At 46.2% G+C, this 23121-nt stretch overlaps 1 protein-coding gene across 12 annotated transcripts in view; it reads right to left on the minus strand.

Annotated features, from left to right (window-relative positions):
* The window catches only part of CELF2 (CUGBP Elav-like family member 2), an 815242-nt gene that overhangs the window by 286358 nt on the left and 505763 nt on the right, over positions 1-23121 (minus strand). For 4 of the 12 annotated variants that reach the window (XM_072825855.1, XM_072825850.1, XM_072825852.1 and 1 more), the window contains exon 1: positions 19672-19788. The exons of 7 other annotated variants lie outside the window; for them this stretch is intronic. In XM_072825855.1, the coding sequence (XP_072681956.1) occupies positions 19672-19745 (74 nt within the window). In that variant the 5' untranslated portion in view covers positions 19746-19788. Of the gene's footprint in view, positions 1-2891; positions 3207-19671; positions 19789-23121 lie in introns of those variants that run through there. One more of the 12 variants, XM_072825861.1, reaches the window with a different exon arrangement.

Genomic DNA, 23121 nt, shown 5'->3' on the forward strand with positions numbered 1-23121 from the left:
TGTGGTTCCAAATGCTAAAATGGTTTCATGTGGGGTATCTATACAAAGGCTACGGCACATTTGTAAACCATAATCCTCAAGAAATAGCATTTCATCCCCCCTCCATCTGTAATTTACACATGATACGTAAGTGCATATAGATGCAATATGTACAAAATCAGTGCTACAAATGGATATCCTAAGTTTCACTCTAGAATTCCTTTTTGGGCCCATGTAGTGCCTAATATTTGCTTGATCACAGAAGTCCCGTCAGAATTCCTACTGTCCCTGCACCATAACCACCGCTCTCCCTAATGCGTTTCGGTAAAGGAGTAATCATCTCCTAATAGGATTTTCTTCACACCTTGCCTAAGTCGACAACCATCCCGTATCAATAACTTAATAAGCACTACTGTCGGAAAGACCATTCAATTTCACACACCACGTACCTCTACTGGCACAACTTGGCGACGTAACACAGTGCAAACCACCTCTGATGCAGTCATTCCAAGAGGAGAAGCATTCTCCTCTTTAAAATGTAGGTCAGAGGCTTTGCCAGAGGACTCCTCGAATACAGGCCCAGGCACGGGTGGGGAGGACAGAAGGGAGAAGTCATGTCTCCAATGAGGCTGAAGTGTACCCCCAGAACACTGACCTATGACATCCTTGTAGGTAAGGCTCGGTCCCCCCAGGGGCAGCCACCTCCAAGGACAGAGGGACACAGACCTGCCCGTACCTGCTGTGGCTCCTCTGTGTATCACGACTGTCATAATTTAACGTGGCTACCTACCTGTAGGTACAGCACTCTTCGTGCTGTAGGGTTTTTACAACATCCAATAAAAACAACAAACTAAAATCACTTTGGTTTTGCCATAAGCCTAATAAGGAGGAATCTAAAGATTTTTTTTTTTTCACCTCACCACGCCCATGAATTCAACCTGTATCTTGGTTCTTTCTCACCCTCTACCTTCATGATTTTTTTTTTTTAAACTCAAAGTTCTAGGGCTGTGGACCAGAGCACATGATGACACGAAAGCCAAGTATTACAGCCGATCCATTTCAAAGAGAGGACTAAAATGTCATAAGAGACGAAAGAGCCCAAGCTGGGTTGGGAAGGAATTTCATCTCGTGGAGCACTGAGTCGAATAAACGAAGAAACAACTCTTGCTGTCCTTTCAGCAAATGACAAAACCCTTTCTGGGATTCATAATGCTCTTAATAAATTGTGGAAATGGGATCGTGGCCAACCCGAGAACACCCAGGAAGCAGCCACTGCTGAGCTCACAGGCGCCGTCCACCCCCTCCTGGACTGACACCAAGCACAGGCTATTGAGGCAGAAACACAGTTCACCAAACACCCCCACATAAAATTAACAGATCAAACCGTGAGACTCGGTTCCCCCACCCCCACCCCGACGCCCCAACCTCCATCGGTCTGGGCAGTGTGATTGTGGAGACAAGCTTTCTAAGAAAGAGAAGGTTGAGAATAACAGGCAGAGGGCCAAGGAGCGAGTGAGGCAAGATGCCCACGGTCAGAAGGCAAGAAGAACTGGGTGTGGGGAGTTGGGAGGTGAGAGACAGGAAGAATCAGAAAAGCAAAAAGAACCACCATGTGCCACGGAGGTCGAGTGAGGAATTTTAGGAGGACGGTCATTTGGCCGAAAAAGCTAGAAGATAGGCCATGAGCACTTGGTGGCATACAAGAAACACCGAGATAGACTGATGCCTCCCGCAGCCACCGGTTGAGGAATGACGTTCATTTTAACCCCCCCAGAGAGGATGCGGGGTCCAACTAGCAAAGGAACAGACCCAAGGGGGGGCCACCTTCCCATCAGGAATTGGCCTTGGGGCTAAAAGAGATCGAGACACCACCAGATGGCAGCACAGAGCCAAATACGATGCCCATTTATTCCTCCAGGATATATAACAACACTGCATCACAGGAATGGCTAATCTGTCACTAGACTGTCTACTTTTATGTTTAATAAAAGATAAGATTAGAGAACTAAAACTCGCTCCCCATAGAAAGGTAAATATTGAGGCTGGAGAAGCCTCTTGTCATTGCACAGAACAGACCCTCAATTAGTAGATGTACCTTCGCTGTGTAAATGGCAGGGGAGAGTAATTAACAATTAATAGAAGCTGCCCTCAATTTAAAGCCTCGAAGGGAAGTAATTAAATTTAGTAGAACCGGTAGCCTCTAAACAAAGATACGTAACACGAACACAAAAGGCAACACGGATCTCAATAATAAATGCAAATTGGAAACAAGGTTTGACGCTAAGACTGGAGAGAAATGATCCTAAAATCCGAAGTCCCTCCGTTCAAAAGACTAGTTTATGAACCTGTTTTGATCCAGGCCAAGGTGTGACTTGAATCCTTGCTGATGTTTCTTAAGCACAACCTCACTTCCCAGGTATTTATGCATGCACGTCAGACAACTCCCCGCCGTTGGAATTAGCCATACAAGTACCTTTCATATCGACGCAGAGATACTTGATATATACCGTGTCAACATCACTACCAGGCATGGAGATCGCAAACACTGCGCTGCTTGTTGGTCATGAAACAAAATTGCCAGGCAGAGTTTGTGTAGCTCCAGAGGGTAAATTAATGCAGGCAACGGGGTTATCAGCAGTCTTTAGCCTGCCTCTCGAAGCTTCTAACAGAAACAGTTAGGGAGCAGAAGCGTTACATCTGGCTACAGCTGCACATTACATGGTCCATTGAGACTCGGATGCTGATGGCTGCCCTGAATAACAAACAGCTGGGTATAAATGTAAAAATCGGGAAATCGATCTTAAACACACATGTTCTACGAATCCTCTGAAATCCCCAGCACTGAATGAGAAAGAGCAATTAGCACTGAAGAGTGCCCAAGTGTCTCAGAGATTAGAATTCGAAAAATGTACCTGGGCACCCCGGTGTCATTGTACTGGGGCCGCGCTCTCCGGTTCCTCTGTCACAGAGGACAGTGGGGACGCAAAGGCCGTGCGGTCAGGTCATTTTCTCCCCTGGTCGTGCTCCGGTTGAAAGCAGAAGCAACCAAGCTTCTGATACGAGCTTCCAGAACGAGGTGCCCTTGTCTCAGGAGCTGAAGCTGGAGCGAAGGGAAAGGTCGCCCTGCTGGAGGCTGGTCCCCGGGGTCCTCCAGCGCCGAGCCCAGGTGCGGCAGGAGGGGCGCGTCCACCGGATTCAGGCCGGGAAGAAGCCTGAGCTACTGAGACAGCACATCCCGAAGTGCCCAGCAGGGTGCAGACGCGTTAGGGACGCAGAAGGAGCTCTTGCTACATTGGTTAAATTTTCTATTATGGAAGATTCACGAGAATGGGTCAGAGAAAGAGAGCAAGGCTAGAAATGGCCTTTTCTGAATGTTTAAAAGCACGGAAAACCCCTTCCATGGGAGGGTTTGGGTTAGTCCTCTGTGCAGCTTTACAAAAGCTGGCAACCACGCTTGTGCTGTCTTTAAGGAAGCTAGCGCCACGGGATCAGATGCGAGAATTTATCATCCAAACTTGGACACTTTTCAGGTTGACAGAGGGACACTGATAATGACAGTGCCAGGCCAGCTGGCGTAAACTGGGAGGATCCCAGCTAACCAGGACACCCACTCCCTGCACCCTGAGCGCCGGGGGCATGAAAAGGAGCTTGAAGTCCTGTCCCGAGCGCCAGGGAAGTGGCTGCTATCCCATTGGCTTCTTTTCACTCTCCATGCCCACTTGTCCTCAAGATTCCAGCTCTAGTGTAAATTAAAGAGCATGTCTAAAGGAGGTTCAGGCGGCAAAAGGGCAGACGGGAGGGAATCCAGATTTCTTTGCTTGCACGATTAATCCTGTGGATCACTCCAGATCCAATCTGACCTAATGGACTAGGACACTAGGACACTCTGGCCGCTGTTTCAGATGAGAAAAAACTGTAATATTAGAGGTTTTAAGAATTAATGCTGATCCCACCCCCCCCACACACACACACATACACACCCACCCCCATGATCTCTCAAACTACCTGGATTCTGCAACCCAAGCAGCCAACATCATAAAAGTGCTAATGTACATGAGCATTTCCACCGAGGCACTGTTTTCTCTACTGGGTTCTTAAATAACACATGAAATGTGATTTTTAAGAACTCTAGGAAGGGTCCAGATAAAGGGGGGGGGAGTGATGAGGCAATATTATTTACCCAATGAGATTCTGCAAGATGAAGAACGAAGGTCTTCAGAAAGCTAGAAAACAGTTCTATTCTCAGGTCCCAACAAGGAAATCCTTTAGGAGCCCCAAACAACACAACAGTGCAGATCCTTCTCCTTTTAAACCAGCGTTTCTCCGAAGAAGAAACCAAGTCAACAGAAGAAGAAACCAAGTCAACAGTGGTGACTAAAGCTCAGAGTAACCAAATGTTTCACTTAGAGTAGAAATTACGATTAACATTTTGTAAAATTTGTAACACCTGCAACAGGCGGCTAACCAGTACATCATGAGACTTTTTTTTTTTTTTTGAGAATGATGATTAAGAAAAGTTACAACTCTTGTTCACAGGGAGGCAGTTTAGAGTAAAAAAAAAAAAAAAAAACCACAACAACAACAACAAAAAAAAAAAACGGAATTTTCAGTACAGAAAATGTTTAGGTGGTTTCCACAGGACAACAAATGAACTGATCGATTCAGCCAAATAACAGGTCAGCTGTGACTCATAATTCCTAAACTCCTCAGCTGTCTGACTTAATTTTAACTATTGAATCTGTGATTTAAACTGAAAAACTACCATGTACTTTCGGACTTGAGTTGAATTTACCAGGCTGCCGTGGAGTCAATCTGCTACTGTAGGGGCGAACAGGAAACTTCGAGAATCAGACAACTTTAAAAGCTAATTTACTTTGGTTCTGGGCTAATTACATTTCTTCAAGGAAGTTTTGCTGATTGATTGGTTAGGAATACAAGCTACCAAAAGCCCAGGCACTTAGAGACATACACATAACCAGTGTAAAAAAACAAAACAAAAAACAAAACAAAAAACAAGGGCCCTGAACAAGAGAAGGGTATTTGTTAACTCACAAAAGGAGTTTATGGAGTACACAAATTGAGTTGCTCTCATTTATACCTTGAAACTGGCCAATTATATTATGGAGACCATGTCTTGTTTTCATGGCAGAGGCCCTGCTTCAAAAGCAATAGCAATCCATTTACATTAAAAAAATATATATATATATACAATAAATAAAAATGTACAACACTTGTTGATGTGTTTTATTACACAGAAGGCGTTTTACCTGGACACCAGAGTTAATTTCCATTCCAGGAACGTTAAAAATCCTGAACACGGTTGGTTATTTTTATGGTCTGTGTAAAGTGGTCTGTCCCAAACCCAACATACCTGAGAGGCTGTAATTTATTTTTTTTTTTTTAAGATTTTTAAAATTTATTTGTGAGAGACACAGAATGAGAGACAGAGAGAAAGAGGCAGAGACATGGGTAGAGGGAGAAGCAGGCTCCCTGTGGGGAGCCCGATGTAGGACTTGATCCCAGGACCCCGAGACCATGACCTGAGCCAAAGGCAGACGCTCAACCACTAAGCCACTCAAGTGCCTCTGTAATTTATGTTAGAAGGTATAACCCATTAGGTATATATGGAGAAATATCCAATTCACCAGGTATACAGCGAACTTAAACAGATTTCAACGGTTTGCAATTTAATTATCACCTAATAAACACCTGTTTGAATGCATGTCTGTCCTCCCTGTCAGGGCAGGGCTCCACAGAATCAGGAACAGTCTGTGGGTTTTCTGAACCACCTGTCAAATGTTTGCTCCTATTTTGGATTTGAGCATCAACCATGATTTTTCTTCAGTTGCCCGAGAATTTAAACTCTACTAGGGTCTGGAGAGTGAGCTGTGACATTCTGAACCACCACATAAATGATAAATCAGGTACCTGAAAAACAGCAACAATAGAGTAACAATGTTATTGTAACCTCTTCCTCCTGTTTACCTCCAAAACCAAGGAACATTTTTCTATTTCACTGCTTATTTTCATCCTAAAACCAGGAACCGATGAGTGAACTACTAAGGTATAACTTGTCACATTCCTTTTTTTTATTTTTTTTAATTCCAAGTGGTGTAAGTTCTCACTAAAATTAGAAAGAGGATCTCATCCTGTGTCTAAAAAAAGCTAAATTTGGGGCGCCTGGGTGGCTTAGTGGTTGGGAGTCTGCCTTTGGTTTGGGTCATGATCCCGGGATCCTGGAGTAGAGTTCCCCTTCGGGTTCCCCACAGGGAGCCTGCTTCTCCCTCTGCCTATGTCTCTGCCTCTCTCTCTCACATGAATAAATAAAATCTTTAAAAAAAAAAAAAAAAAAAAAAAGCTAAATTGGCCAGCATGTTTATCATGCCCAGCCTCTCAGACCAAAGGGAGAGCCTACCTTATAGTCATGTCTACACCGGAGTCTGTTGTTTTGTTTTTGTTTTTATTTTTTTTTAAGATTTTATTTATTTATTCATGAGAGAGAGAGAGAGAGGCAGAGACACAGGCAGAGGGAGAAGCAGGCTCCATGCAGTGAGCCTGATGTGGGATTTGATCCTGGGTCTCCAGGATCACGCCCTGGGCTGAAGGCAGGCACTTAACCGCTGAGCCACCCAGGAATCCCTTGTTTTATTTTTAAATCACATCCTAGGTAGGAGGGGGTGCAGCAGGAAAACACCCCATAATTGGATCTGCCCCAGGAAGGCAATAGTGTCTGTATCTCAACTCTCTCAAACTGGCCCATCACACTTGGATCTAAATCCAATCCTGGTTTCTCGTTTTCCATCCTGGAAACAGAGGATTCGTGAGTGGACATGCCACAGTGACTGAGGAGACTATGGAGGGAACCAAGAGCTAAAACAGTAATAGCATTTTCTTCCCATTGTATGATCGTCATTGGGAACCCAGCATTTTGGCAAAGTGTTCAAACATCAGAGAAGGGAGCTGGTGTCATGTAGTTGAGAGCCATGGTCTTGGGCCCTCTAGGCTGATTTCTGAAAGCCTTATAATGAGGGTGGAGTGGGTATACATTCCATTCTTTGGCTGCATTTTTGTTCAACAAAGCCTACAATTTTCAGTCACTTGAAAATGTAATTATAGATAATGTTTGCATCAGTAGCAAGAATACAATAAGCACACGGGGCATGGAAACTCCACTCAAATCATATCCTCTTCGGTCGCGACGCTTCTCTCCTGCCAAAAGTGGAGGCATTTCGACAAACTAATACTCAATATGAAACGGTTTGAGGGTTAGACCAACCCATGCGTGGATTCTACTCCAACTTGTCCATGATCCCTTCCTCTACGTTGGGTATCTAGCCATGAAAGAGAAATCTATGGTTTGCTGAAGATTCAGAATCCCATCAAATGTTTACGCACTTGAGCCAAAAGCTACGGGGGGACGTGACAAGTTTGTAGAAATGGATGGGATACCATACCCAAGTTGACACAACTGTCAATCATCTAAAATCCACTGGTTTGGAGACTTGCTTATGCTATTGTCTCCTTAGCTGGTCCACATATGAAGTGGTGAAACTGCACGTAACAGGATGCTGCATGAAGTCACTGAGGCGGATGGTGGAGACAGAACGTCACTCGAAAGCCTTTTTCTAATTCACAAGGCGGCGTGCTCTGGCTCAAGGTGCCCCTGAGAAGGGCCAAGGGTTCATTTAAATCAGATGTAGAAATTAAGAAGTTGGAAAAAAAAAAAGTTGTTGGAAATAAATGAGGGGGAAGGCCAGGTGCCTAGTGAAGTCCTCACAAGAAGCCTCTTCATGAAAATATAAGGTTATAATTATATATTATAACCAGATGAAGAATAAGGATCCACCTTAACATTCAATGTTAACTGTTTCTTTATCTGTGCAATAAGGGAAAACAGGCATTAAGAGATCTTGACGCTGCCATGGCGACCCTTTCTACTGACACTGGTCACAACACTCTTGCCTTCTAGACTCAGAAATTGGTCTGCCTATGAAATAAAAAAGAACAAGCGATTTACGTGAAAGAACATGTAAAAAGTAGATCATTTTTAGGTCACAGCTAAGAAACTGTATTTCATACTCAGAATCCACATCGTCAGCTGCCAACTCACCAACATATGCAGAAATTTAATCTGCTCATGGTCACAGAAGGGTCTAAGAATCCCTCAAAAGACCAAAGCAGCCTCTTGGACCAGAATGTGAAATAGCACAAGAGGAAGACCTTGGGCTTTGGAAATGGGCACTTCCATCCTCTAGAACCTTCTTCTCACTTGCAAAATAGGAATGAAACAAATTACCTCGCAAAGTTGTTCTGAAGATTATCGATAATTTATATGAATTCCTTAGCCTGATGGCTGGCCCCTATCCCCAGCTAATACCATAAAATACTTCGGAAGGTATACCCACAGGAAGGCGGCATCCTTTAAAGTATCAGTAATCAGGAGAAAAACGTTTAACAAGGAGTATTTAGTTGTCAGAGAATTATAGCTTTGTTGACATGAGAAAACATTTTTTTGGCTTCTGGGTAGACATCATTATTTTATTGAACAGACGACTAGAAATCAATTTGGATAAAAGGATCACGTTCTGAGAAGACCTGAAAAACAAGACACAGTTAGGGGCAAGATAAAGCCCACCACGCGGCTTCCCTGGCTGACATTAGTCCAATTCTGGTCACTTTTTATAACAACTGGACACAAAATCTTGGCCCAACTGCAAGGCTGCCTATAAAGTTAATTAGACTTCTTTGACCCTGAGAAGATAGAATGTGCTCACTGCAAAGTACCAATCAATTTGCCCAGGAACATTTGGAGTATCTGGGTGGCGGGGCCCTTCTCCAAGGGTTTGGCCAGCTTTGGGCCACAGATTGAGTTTTTCCTTCCCACCAAGCTCGGGATCTGCAGTCATCTCTGATGGCGATGACGCTTCCACTGCCTGCTTCACCCTCATGCAAAGTGGTCTGTTCCCAGGAGGCAGGGCTCACTTAGCTTGGGCGGTCACATGAGTGACCCGGTGATCCGCAGTCAACATCACGCTCTTAGCCAGAGCAAGTGCTAACTGTTCCCCTGGCCCATCATCCTGAGAACATCCTTCAACGAATGGACTCAGGCTGCTGGGTTCCCCACTGAATCTGAACAGGTGTGATCTTATTAATCAGTTGAATGACTTATCAACATTAGGAGCGAATCTCCACACTAGCTAAGGCAGCTCTGGTGTCTTAGGACCTCAAGGACCCTAGCAGCTCCGTTGGGAGAAGTGCCTGTTTATTAAAGCAGAGACCAGAGCAACTATGATGTATCCTGCAGCCGGGCACCACCCGGATACACCCCATATCCACTGTGCCACCTCCTAAACATCACTGACTCCTTATCCAGGTCATTTCCCCCCTTTGGAGACTCTCCTTCTCTGATCTCTAGGCATTCTGTGGCCTGAGCACCTCATGAGTGGGTTAGGTGCCAAGATCGACAATAGTCCCTTTCCATATTCACATCCCACATTCCCTATGGCTGGGTTTTGGCGAGCGTTGGGAGTCCCATTATTGGGAACCAGCCTGCACATTGTGTGGCTGATTCTCTCCCCATAAGAAAATCAAAATCTATTTCAGCTGGTGTAGAGATGGGCTTTTTTTTTTTTCCTTCAGAACACGCAGATGGGGATATTGGATAAAGATATTGCTTTTTGCCTCAACCCTATCCCAGAATGGAAGGTCTGACCACAAGTTCACAATTGGAAGATGAACCACATTTTATTTCTCAATCATCATGCAAAAAAGGGAGAGAGAGAGAGAGAAAAAAAAATCAGTCTTTACAATGTTGTCCTGGGGACTGAGCATTTTCTGGAAGTTTATATAGGAGCAATACTGCTTTATGGGTCTTTGGCTGAGACTCTAAAGCACAAATGTTCTGAGGGAGAACACATTAACTGGTCAGCTGTAATGAGGTTTCACTGTACTTGACTCTCCCAGGAAATGCAGGTGAACTTGTGGTCAGTTTTAAGTACCGTGAAGCTATAAAATATTTAGGCTATCATTCTTTTCCCAGCATTAGCCTCACAACAATTCCGTGGCACAGGTAAGGAGTGTATCTTAATAGCCTTATTTTCTAGATGAGGAATCTTGACAAGTCACCTGAGACCAGAAATGGCCACAGAACGAACCAGAAGACAAGCCCGGGAACACCTGAGACTGTTGCTGAGTGAGTGATGGGGGTCTCGTCTTGAAGGACCTGCACGTCGCTGCTGGAGACAACCTAGAGCAACATCCCTAGTGATTTCGGCCGACTTCACCCAAGCAGACCCCAACACAGGGCAAGGAACCCCGATGAGCAGAAACAATCCAAGAGGAAGTGATTTCTAACTAAAACTATAACAACCCCCCCCCCCCCCCCCCGCGACGGCTAGTGGAATTAAAACATTTCTGAAGCTATTCCTTGGAGAAAAGGGAATTCTGTGGCTGGTGTTTACTGAAAAGAGGGGAGCGCTTGGCCTCAGTGTCCACGCCAACACAGGGTTTTGTAAAGCACCTCTCAGGACCAGAAGTGAACCAACGCCAGCAGGTGTGCTCTAGTGAGTACAGGTAAAGGCAGGCATGAAGCACCTGTTGGATGCGACCCTCTGACATCTCAGGGTAAAAGGAAGAAGAAAAAGAGAAAGAGGAGACAAAGAGAGACCAGAAAAATATGGCTTTTGATGAAAAGGAAGAAGAATCCCGACAGGTAACAGCATCACGCAAGACGGACACGACTCGGTATTAAGGGACTGCGCCAGGCGTGTCAACCAGCGCCCAGGCTTTTCAGGGACTGCTGGGTCGCCTTTCAATCCTGACACCAAGGAGAGATGGGCTGCGTGGACGATGGGAGGCACGAGGAAGGATGTCACCGGCGTGGACCGAAGGGACTGATTGCAGTTGGAGGACTCCTGGTGACAATTTTGAGAAAGCAAACACAGCTGCAGTGGAGCCAAATATAGCTGCCCGAGACAATGGCCTCCATAAAGTTAATCATTCTGAAATATGCTCCCCCTCTGCTCAAGCAGAAAACTCAACACCCCTTCCCTAATGCAGGAAGGCAAAATACAGTTTTGTGCAGAGAAACACGCAGCTGCTCCGTGAAACTGGCCGCGCGGCGGTGGCCGAGGGGTTTCCGCGCTGCCCTCCCGGCTCCGCAGGCGCAGGTGCAAGCCCCTCGGCGAGCAGGGCTGGAGGAGACGGGCTTAGAGAAGGGTAAAACAAGAGGAGGAAAGATAGCATCAGGAAAGCAAATTCCAGAAGCCGCTGCGCCTGCAGGACGGAGAGCGAGCGGGTGCACAGAATCAGAAGCGCAGAGTCCAGGGAACAGCCTGGCTCCCTAAATATGCATTAGTTGTCTCCCAGAGCCCGCCTCCCTCGTGCTCCTCCACGACGTCTGGGTCTTTATTATTCCCCGAAGGTTTCTCACGGAGCAAATGAAATGTCATGTTTCAACCTTTGTTTGCTTCACCTGCGCGACACCCAACGTCTTACCCCGGAGATGCACGAGGAAAACCGCCGGGTGGGTGGGGAGTGTTGATGCACCTGTAGGATGGTTTCCACCACTTCTCTCTACCCCCGCCCCCCCCCACGCACGTCCCGACATCTCCTGTAATGTTAGCCTTTTCCAGATGCTCTGTTAGTCTGCTGAACTCTCATTGGCCACAATCAGAATTTCAGGGGCTCTTTGCAACAGGGAACGGGAAGCCATGGGATCATGATATACATCCGGAAGAGGGTGGCAGCGGTCAAGAGGCACAAAGTGAGGAGTGTGGTCCAGCCACGGCAGCTCCAGCTACCCAAGAAAATATCCATTTAGGGTCAACTGTCCAGGTGGCTCTGCAAGAGTCTTTCCTCCTGCTCCAAACCTAAAAGATCCTGATGGTAGCAACAGAAGCCCCTGCTCCGGGTCTGAGGACTTTGCGGCAAGGCTAGAAAGGGCCCTCAACTCTCAGCTATTTCCCCTATAAGGTGTAACAACTCTATCAGAGGGGACTTTTGTCCTCACCTTTGACAGAAGCTACTCAGAGGCTCTGGGCCAAAGAGTCAGAGCATCATCCTGAGACCTATTTCTAGTGGGATCACTGATCTGAATACACTTTTGGTCAAGATGCTAAACCTTTCTAAACCCTAAAATGATCAGTTATGAAGATAGTAATCTGTAAACACAGGCCATGTTCTAGCAATTTCATAGCTTCTATAGCCAAAGATCACTAAGGGGAAGGTATTTTAAGGAAGTAAAGAATTATGCCCAATAAAATAGCTTCTGTATATATATTTCCATACATATATACATGCAAATATATGTATGCATATGTGTACACACACATTTTATGCCTACTGACCACAGCCACATGAAGAGCATTGTTTGGCTTTTTTTTTTTAAGATGTTATTTATTTATTTATTTATGAGAGAGACAGAGAGAGACAGAGACAGAGGGAGAAGCAGAGACCGAGAAAGAGGCAGAGACACAGGCAGAGGGGGAAGCAGGCTCCCTGCAGAGAGCCCGATGTGGGACTTGATCCCAGGACCCCGGGATCACGACCTGAGCCAAAGGCAGACGCTCAACCGCTGAGCCACCCAGGCATCCCTGGTTTGGCTCTTTTAACTCATCAAAGGACCAGCTGTTTTTATTTTTGGCAGATAAATGTGGTTCAAGTTTCCTGCGACAGGGGGAGACCAGGAGAAGCGGAAAACAGACTTTATGATAAAGGATATAAAATACCACCTCGCAATTTAATGAGCTTGAGTCAAACTATGAACTTTCTTTACAAAAAAGCATGCAAGTTAAGCATTTCAGCATCAAATCACAGAACTTGAGATCCTAGTATGAAAGCTGAAGAACTAGTCACTCTCCCATGAACTCAAAAAAAAAAAAATTGTTATACTGTCCAAAAGTTATGTCAAAATGTCAGATCAATCAGCTGAAGTTAATTGCCTTCTGAGGAGTGAGTCACCACCATCGTCTGTGCAACTAGGGGATCTTCAGGCCCTACTGGAGCCTATAAATGTCAGACAAAACAGCTGATGGGCTGGGGGGTACTGATGTCTGTGGTTATGACAGAGGCATAGAATCAAAACATCCCCAAAACCCAGTTTTTAAGGCAATGTTACTATTAAAGGAATCTCGTGACCCGGTCATCTCTCTGTAGGACTGACTCTTAACCGTTCTGCTGACCAAACGGGAGCACAGATCATTTAAACAGAGACCTCCTCAGAATAGATTTATTTAAAATCTGACCTTAAGTAAAAGGCCATCGGAGTCTGGTAGAGAAGTTCGGAATAACAAACCCAAATGATATTTTAGTCTAAATACAGCCTAAACTTAATTTACATAAATCTTCAGGAGGAAAAAAAAATGGGTCTAATAATTTGCTGGCAAGTTGGCTCTGAGGCATTCACTCAAATGGAGTAATTAAAATTTAACCAAAAACGGAATTTGTACTCATCTGTCATTTTGAGAGCCGTAGGATTACATATTTATTAGCATTCCATTTTAAAGGATCAGCTGATTTTAAAGTATCACTCTCCGTATCTGAACATAATATACAATCTGCAGTTCATAAAACAGGCCGTTCATAAAACTCTGAGTGTAGCTCTGTGAACGTGTAAATCTCAAATATGCTCACCACGCATTTCCACCACATAACTGGAATTGTATTTCTATAAAACCAGTTGGAGTAATCACTTTCTGTCGTGATTTAGGACAAATGGGAAGGGCGAACCGGTTCAAAATCTCCCTGTTGCCCCCTTTCTTTTAAGAGTCCTTTTTAGGAGGAGTCTAACACTCACAGTAAAATGAAAAAAGAAATCCCCAGGAGGAGGAGGAGGAGGAGGAGGAGGAGGTGGTTTCCATCCCTTCACATCTAGATTCAGAGCATGAGACTATTGGATGACACAATTAAACAGTGATGATGCTAAAGGGGAATAATTATTTTACAATTACCTGAGAGCATCACATTTGCGGCGCTAATTAGTTTTTGTTTCCCGCAAAGGTTTTTCCAGGAATGTGCAGCTCCATTTCTCTTAGCTTTAGCAAGAGCTCTCTCTTAAGGAAAAATAAAAATACATTTTCTGCACTGCTACACAAGTGGCACACCAGTGACGCCGGCCCCGTTGTATTAGAGGTCCCTCCCTGGTGGGGGAAACAGACACGGGGGCAGGGGAACTTATTGGTGCTAATGAACTGGAAACCATTAGTACTTTCCAGACCTTCCCTTCTGCGGTGCTGTGGCACACATATTGCACGGACAAATAGCTGACTCTTGGTGGTGTCCTAATCTGCAAACCAAAAGCAAAACTGTGAGCCTCCCCTGGAAAAAAAAAAAAAAAAAAGAAAAAAAAGAAAAACCACCGAACCACAATCCTCCAGAATGAACAGTCTAAATTGGAAATAAAGACTTAAAGTTTGGATGAAGTTCAGCACAGGAAGTGCCACAACATCGGTGCCTTATACGTGTGGCTCCCTGAAACATGTTGAAAATACCAGATTTTCCAGTGGAATGCCAATCAGATAAAAGGATGCTGACAGCATGGTTTAGCAGTTGAGGGGTGCATTTTTAAAATGTGCTACGATGACATCAGTGACCGTGCAGAAGTCTCCATGTAAGCCTTAACAAACAAGTGTTACCCCAAATTCTGGCACAGTAGCTAGATCACGTCGTGTGCTGGTTGGAGGACACTCAAGTTTATCCGATGATTTTGCATGCCAAAGTCATACCTGTCGTTAATTGGAAGCTCAGCATTTAATCTGTAAGCAACGAAACCACAAGGAAGGGGTAAGGAGAAATGAAAAATTTGCAAATTTCTGTGAAAAAAAAAAAGAGGGAGGCAGGGGAAGTAGTTTTCAGTCTTTTATCAAAGGCCACATATACTGTTGTTACAGCTGTCGCAGTTTGGGAGGGGGAGACTGCTCAGAGGTAGAAAACATTCTAAATGATCCCATGAAATCTTAATTACCAGCTTTGTATCTGAAAATCTTATCTCCTTTTTTATCTTGTCTTGCAAGGTTCCTATTGCCCCCGTTTCACAGCATCTGATCAACAGAATCCTCGAGTAATCTCAATCCAGGAAATCCCAATTAAACAGCAACACCCGACAATTCACAACACACCTCTAACCCAGATCAAAGATAACATCAGTGTCTCAAAACGCCAACATGGGATGAGTTTTTGGTTTCGGGAAGCGGCTGATGCTAAAATACGTGTTGCTTACTGAGAAATCCTACCTGAAAGCACATGTTTAAAATTTTTCCTTAAAAACCCATATACCTAACTCTTCGAGTGTCTCTCTTTAATCCCTCATGCGGTCATCAAAGAATCAGGTGACAAGTCTCAGTTATCACTCTGTTTTATTACTGGCATTTTCCAAATATAGTTCAAATGCCATCTGGGGGGAAAGAAAAGCAAAAGGTACCCTCATGCTTTTGACCTTCATTTTGCTGGTACCTTGTAAGCCAGAAAATCTTTTTCATCAAAATACATTCTCTTTAATTAACATATGGAATAAGAGTATGGGCTTGAAGGCAATTCAATAGAAAGGCAATTCTGAACAAGTGATGTGTATTTCCTATAATGCTCTCGTGTGGCACAATTTGGGTTTCCTGATAAAACTCTATGTCGAATATTTAATTCAGAGTTCTCTCCTGTCTCCCCAACAACATGTGAACTGGCATTTATATAACACACACACAAGCCAACCATAGCTTTGCTGTTGACTGCCTATGCGACATGGGGGAGCACAGAACCTCTTTAACCATGAGCTGTAAAATGGGTATAATATGCCCCCTGCACATCTATTGTCAAGGTCAGAGACAGGTAAGTCAAGTGCCCTGGCACACAGTAGGCGTTCAATGAACAACTCATGTTTTTGTCCATTTAAGGAGGGAAGGGGAGAAAGCTAGTAATTGCACTGCCTCCTGGAGGGGTCACATTGCCCCTACAATAGCTTCTCAATCTATAAAATGAGAAAGTTCGACCAGATGGTCTCTAAAGCCCCTTTCAACTTGAACAGTGAAAGTCCCTAGAACCACCTTTCAGTTTAACTGGACACTGACAGACATTTTTCCAGTTTTCCTCACTTGGGAGGACCTAATGAGCAAAAATGATGAATTCGCCAAGTTGATAAATTTATATTCAGGACAACTTTTCTTGTTTCCAACAAGGTTAACTTACTGAAGGTGAAAAAAAAAAAAAGAAAAAGATTTCATGTTAATTTATTGCTAGCTTCTGGGTGTCTTACTCTAACATCACAAATCTGAATAATTTTAAAGCTGCATCTGTAGATATTTTTCCACCTGAGATTTCTCATTTCCAAGACATCATTTCTTAGATTTTTAAAAATTCTAAAGCAGCTAAAAACCCTAAATACATATGTGATCATTAAAAAGGTTAAACAAAGGAAACCCACATCCCCACCCCCACCCCAGACTGTCCCAGTTTAAAATTTCTGAAATCAGTTCCTATTTCTGTTTTCATTATGCTTTGTAGCAAGCGATATTCTATAGCAACACAAGGACAACAAAACAGTAGTAGTTAAGGTTATTTAAAAGGTCTATTTCCATTTATAGTTTCAACACTGAACGCTTAAAACGCCAAGACTTTGAAGCATATGTCCTAACAATTCAGACCCATTGCAAAGCCTTATATGATCTGGGCTCTTTAAACACAGGATGGCTCGTGGGGCCATCAAGCATAATAATTCATCTCAAAAGCTATTTGTTCATCTGCCTTGAGGACTCAAACATATTACATCTTGCAAACTTATGTAATATATTCTTGTGGGAAAACGCCATTGAAACTATGTCCTACTGCTTTAGAAAAATCAACACCAGAAAAGCCCCTATGCTTTATTTAAGTTCCTTTTAGGAATAGGCCAACATCTAGGCGACTGCAATTTAGTCCAAATGGAAATATACCATATGTGACAACCAGTCCCCAAAACAATAAATCTGCACAGCTATCTTCCCAACTGCATGCATATGGCAATAAGATACACTGTTAGGTGGGTTTCAAGCATTTTCAGCTTGTCATATGCCCTCCCACACACCTCTGCTCCCCAAAGATAGTCTGCAATGTGAGTTAATTGCAAACTATTTTGGAAAGCATGCTACAGTACTTTCAGGGCTAAGAAGACGGAATAGCTATCTGGAAACAGATTATTTACAAATCCTCTATTTTTCGTTGTTTTTTTTTTTTTTTTTTTTAAGTTCAATCAAGCAAGCACTGAAAACAATGGGAGTTTGATTCCAAAGGATATCATTTGGAAAGAACTAGCATCTGGGAAGAGAAGTAGGGTAGAAGTTACATATTAGGGTTTGTACAGAAGACACCAGGGCAGAGATACAAAGGCTCTATTCAGAGCAAACAGTTTGAAAAAGCCACATTCAGCCACCAAAGGAAAAGGACACATTAAACTTTCATAATTCATAATTTAACTGACAACAGACAGGATCTTTCGGAGACCATTAACACATTAAATTCACAGAGCATTCATTAGCCATATCATGGTCACCTAAGTAGCAAGGTGACCATAAATTCACTATCACGATCAAGCCAATTCTCTCTCCCAACACTCCTCTAGAGAGCAGAAAGCACAAAACTTTCCAGAGCAAAGGTGCAAACAAGCATTATGTATCTATACAGATATTTATTTTAAGGGGGACAGGACACAGATCTTGTAAAAACAAGTATCATGGGAACGTTACTAATCAAGATTAATTTCCCAGAGAAACTGCCAAAAGGAAATTCAATATTTTAATTTACGTTATCTGATTATCTTAGTTGGGACAACGAACCCGATCGTGTGTACAGGCAAGTTAACATTCTTCATATCGACTGGAAGGACAACTGCACTTAACCGATTCTATCCGCTCCCTCCCCCCACCTTTTTTTTTTTTTTTTTTTAAATCCTAGGGGCTCAAATAGTTGGCCACTGAGAGTTTCTCAAAAATCTCTCAAACTCGTAACATTTAACATGCTAGAAAATGAATCCAGCACCGTAGGGGAAAGTTGCCAGAGAGATGGATCATAAAGCTCTGAATGGCCTACAAATTGCAAAGTGTAGGGTAAGGTGCCGGAGAGAATATGGATGTGAAGTTCCATAGCGGGTGGAATCAGGAAACATTTTATAGGAACTCTTACCAAGGATAACAGTCCTTTTTTTTTTTTTCTTCCTTTTTTTTTCTTTTTTTCTTTTTTTTTTTTCCCCCCACTAGATTAACTGCAGCCCAGATTCCCTGGCAGTTTTCGTGCCTGGTAAGAGAGAATTTCTGCATTCCAAGTCTAAAATGGACACAGACCTTTCAGACCCGCTCTGGCAATCCTTCTAGGTTTCTTTTTCACAACACGACTGAATACAAGTGGGTGCCACGGACTCCACAGCGCCTGAGCTGAGGGGAGAAACTTTCCTGTCGACACTAACGAGCCAGACAAAAATCAGATATACTTTCCCTTTCTCAAGATCCCAGCTCTCTACTTCTCCCGATAAACTCTCCACCCTAGTTTGGCGACACGTAAAACAACCAGAATCACATTAATTATTAAATTAGAGACCGCATCTCAGACCAACCACCATGATTACGTAAAAATTACCTCCAATTTCTGCAACAGAGTACACCGGGCTATTTTAATGCTTTATAATTATCCATCCTCCTCCTCCCGCCCCCCCACCCCCCACCCCTTCTCTCCCTGCACTCTTCCACCACCGGAAAGGGATCTTTGCAAATGCAAGTCGGAGGAGCGGGGAATTCGGTAAGAAGGGATCTTTAAATGGGCCACCAGGGCTCCGTCAGACCCGCATTTCAAATGACATGAGCGTGCACGCGCGCACCCCGCCCCGGGACGCCGCGCCCCGCTCGCCGGTCCCCGCCGGTCCCCGCGCCCCTTGCACCCCAGCGCCCCGCTCGCCGGTCCTCGCACCCCCTGCACCCCTTGCACCCCGGCTCCCCAGTCCCCGCCAGTCCCCGCACCCCCTGCACCCCTGCGCCCCGCTCGCCGGTCCCTGCACCCCTTGCACCCCCGCGCCCCGCTCGCCGGCACCCGCACCCCCTGCGCCCTCTGCACCCTGCGCCCCCCTCGCCAGTCCCCGCACCCCCGCGCCCCGCTCGCGGGTCCTCACCTGGTCCCCCCCTCCCTGGCACCCGCACCCCCGGCGCCCTCTGCACCCTGCGCCCCCCTCGCCAGTCCCCGCACCCCCGCGCCCCGCTCGCGGGTTCTCACCTGGTCCCCCCCTCCCTGGCACCCGCACCCCCCGCGCCCTCTGCACCCTGCGCCCCCCCCTCGCCAGTCCCCGCACCCCCTGCACCCCCGCGCCCCGCTCGCGGGTCCTCACCTGGTCCCCCCCCTCCCTGGCACCCGCACCCCCTGCACCCCCTGCACCTTGCACCCCGCCCGCCGGCACCCGCACCCCCTGCACCCCCGCGCCCCCCTCGCCGGTCCCCGCACCCCGCGCCCCGCTCGCCGGTCCTCACCTGGTCCCCCGGCTCGCGGGTGTCCGCCTGGAGCCCACGCCCAGCCTGCCGGCCCCCGCCCCGCCCCGCCCCGGCCCCGCGCCCCGCGCCCCGCGGCCCGGGACCCCAGGGAGGCGCCCGCCCAGGGCCCGCCGCCCGCTCCCGCCGTCCTCGGGGCTCCGGGGAGGCGCCCCGGCTGCAGCCGCCCCGCCCGGCCACGCGTGCCCGGGGCCCCACTCACATTCGGTCGGGAACTAGCAGGCGGCCCTCGACCATCATGTCCGGGAGGAAATCCAGCTTGAAGGCAGAAGTCATGGTCTCGGCGCGCGGAGGCTCCGCGCTGGGGGCGGCGGGGGCGGCGGGGCGGGGGCGGGGCGGGGCGGGGGGCGCGCGTCCGAGCGGCCGCGGCGGCGAGACGGGCAGGGGCAGGTGCGCGCGGCCTCCCGGCGGCCGCCCGAGCGGCACTTGTCACATTCTCTCGCTCCCGCCCTCCGCCAATCCCCGCCGGAGCCCCGCGGCCGGCGCCGGGGCTGCGGAGCGCCAGGTGCGGCGAGCGGAGGCGGAGGCGGAGCTCCGCGCCCGCCGCGCCGCCGCTTAACCCCTGCGGGCCCGCGCGGCCCCCGGAGGGGGAGGGGGAGGGGGAGGGGGACGGGAGGGGGGAGGGGGGCGGCGGGCTGAGCTCACCAGCTGCAAAACTAGCCCGACTTTCCCGGGGTCCCCAGCCTCGGGCCGGTTGCGCTCAGTTCCCCGTTCGCACGGCGCCCGGCGCGAGGCCCGAACCGCCGCCCGAGCGGATCCGGTGCCACCGTAGCGCCCGAGCCCGGGTCACCCGGCGGCCGAACCCCAGCAGCTCCGGGCCCGCCGGCCAGAAACGGGCCCCTCCCGAGGGCTTGCTGGGCCCGGGCCGCCCGCCTGTGCGATGTGCTTGCCACCGGCAGGAACAATGATAACTGACTGATAACAGCATCCGTGGGTTAGCCCGGGGAAAGACCCGATAAACGGCCCAGGTGACACTTGGGGACTTAGCTCAAGGCTTTCAGGACAAAGAGGACTCGCGTCTGCACGCGATTGCATTTCCCTCGTATCCTCTGTGCAAACGGAGAAGTTCGGAGAAGGCTCTGAATATGGGAGTCATGGGAATCACGTTTTCTTTAAAAAAAAAAAAAGAAAGAAAAAGAAATCAGATCTGTCATTTTCCAGTATTGAAGAAAATGACTGAAAACCAGCGGCGACTCTGTTGGAAGGAAGGCTGGGAGATCTCTAAGGTGGTGGCCACGAAGCTTAAACACCCACTTGACATTTGGATGTGTGGCTATTTACTAACAGGGATGGAGACAAGGGGCCAAGAGCTCACACATGAAGAGAAAGAAGCAGGGAGTTTAATTTTCCCAAGTGATTTGCAACCTTCTGGAAGGGTAAGGTACATGGTGGCGGTCTCCTTCGCTGCTGTCATTGTTTTGTCGTTTGGGCATAAGGATGCAACCGAACTTTTCACCATGTCACAAGTACGGGAAACTTCTTTGTATCTCGGGTGCTGGAGCAGCAATCATAAATTGCACGCCAGAAGTTCACAGCCGGCGCCTTTGGGTAATCACTTTTATTTTGCAATGACATCACACCTGGTGATGTAATCACAGTAGCCCGGAGGGTTAAGCAAGTCGGTCACGTGTGGTTAAAATACATCAGGTGTGAGATGTATCAGACACCATAATCTGGAGAAAGGATCTTTTCTCGCCAACTTCTCGTGTGATAGGAAAACTGACCATCTTTTTGAGATTATGAAGGAGAAGAAGTATTTACATACCAATTTTAAACCCACATTTCAATTTTAAAACCAGGTTTGATGGCCTGAGCAGTATGAAGCAACAGGCCTGGAGTATGCAGTTAAGCCTATACATACCGAATGGACTTGAGTACCTTCTTCTTCAGCTGCACAGTGTATCTGGCTTTGACCAACACAGTTCCAATTCCAAGACAAAGGTAGGGCTAGGACCACCCTTCCTTTGAAAATACTGCCTTTCTGAGGAACGAGGTCTAGGTTCATAAGGAATCGAAAAACAGAGGCAGGAAAATGAATTCTTAGCTCCAAAATACCCAAACTTTTCCTGATAGGACTGAGTCCCATTTATTCCCCATCCCTGCTACTACAGGCTGCCTTTGAAATTATAAGAATTTTGTTGGTCTTTCAATAATCTTAATAAAGTAATTAACTGGATAAATGAGACCAACCTTGTCAGTTCTTGGTTTTTCATATATCATTTATATAAATCCCAAATGTACGTAATGAGCTGACTGTGTAACAAATTTATTTTAAGAATGAACAGAGCTGGCCTCCAGAATGGAAGCAGAACACAGCCGCATTAATCAAAAAAGAGAAATATTTTCAAATCAGCTGTGGAATAAAGCTACATATCTACATTCTATAAGGTAGAAAAAAGCTTCATTAACATGTACACTTCTGAAATATTTATTTTCTCCTTAATTGCATGTGAATTAGTTGGGAGAAGCTGTAGGGAAGCCCTCTTACTGACTTAAGCCTTCTCAGCAGTTTGTTAAATTCTAGCCTCAAATCCCTTGAGGCAATAGTGGATTCAAAGCAGCTTTTAATCATACTATAAGGAGGGTGAAGTAGTATGTAAGTAGGTCATAGAGAAAGAATTACAAGTGCATAGGTTATTGCCTTCTTCAGCAACTACAGTGTACCCGAGTTTTCAAAGCACATTTGCTTTTGCCATGTGAAGTTAGAAGCAAAACCAGAGTCAAATGCAAGAAGAAAACTTGCTCTTACATGGGATATCGGGACAATGTGAATCCAAGGAACGCTTATGGAGTGAAGCCGTGTTTAAATAGTTTGGCTGCCAAATACATAAATAACACGATGATTGTACAGGTATTGATGTAGGTGCCAAAGAGAAACAAAATACACACATACACACACCCCATAGGGTGTTGTTTCCATGATCATAGCACACGCACAATAGCCCTTTTAAAAAATACAAATTTCAAAAGCTCTCGAGTCTAAAAACGAAAACAAAACAAAAACACCCAACCAAATACCACCTGATGAAAAGCGCAAATCTCTCGTTTTCACTGCTTTGGCAGAAGGAAAAGACAAAATCTAAAAACAACTCAATGGGGCCCCTTTTTTAATTTTCATGCAGTAATGAGCCATCAGGTATCATGTTTTGGCAGTTGGTGTTATTTGGCAGACAGCTCCACTGGGCCGCTGTTGAACACTTGGGTTCAATGGAGCTATTTTCTAGCCAAGGATCTTATCAACAGCACTGAAAAGGGATGAGGCCATCAGCGGGCCCCTCTCGTGGATATGACCTGGTTGGTGACACCACTGCGTGCTGACATCACTGGGGACGGGCCTGTTGTGGACAATGAAGGTTCCTCATAGTTTTAGCTTCATTGTGGAAAAACCTTAAGCTCTTCCCTAGGCCCATCCCCCTACCTTCCCTAATTGTCTATTTTTTTTTTTTTTTAATCAACTTGCTATTCATTTCCCAAACAAAAGGCAATTCAAGAATTGGAAGCACTTCAAGGGAAAGTTTCTGAATGACCTCATTTTATATGAGGCCTTCCAAGGCGATCGGGTGCACTGTGCTGTTTCAGCAAGCCGCTTCCCCCCTCATGCCTCATCTCAAACGGAGTTTTCTGCAATGGTCATTGTCTGAGCGCTGAATTA

This window comes from Canis lupus, chromosome 5 (genome assembly GCF_048164855.1).
Source record: "Canis lupus baileyi chromosome 5, mCanLup2.hap1, whole genome shotgun sequence".
Taxonomy (NCBI): Eukaryota; Metazoa; Chordata; class Mammalia; order Carnivora; family Canidae; genus Canis; species Canis lupus.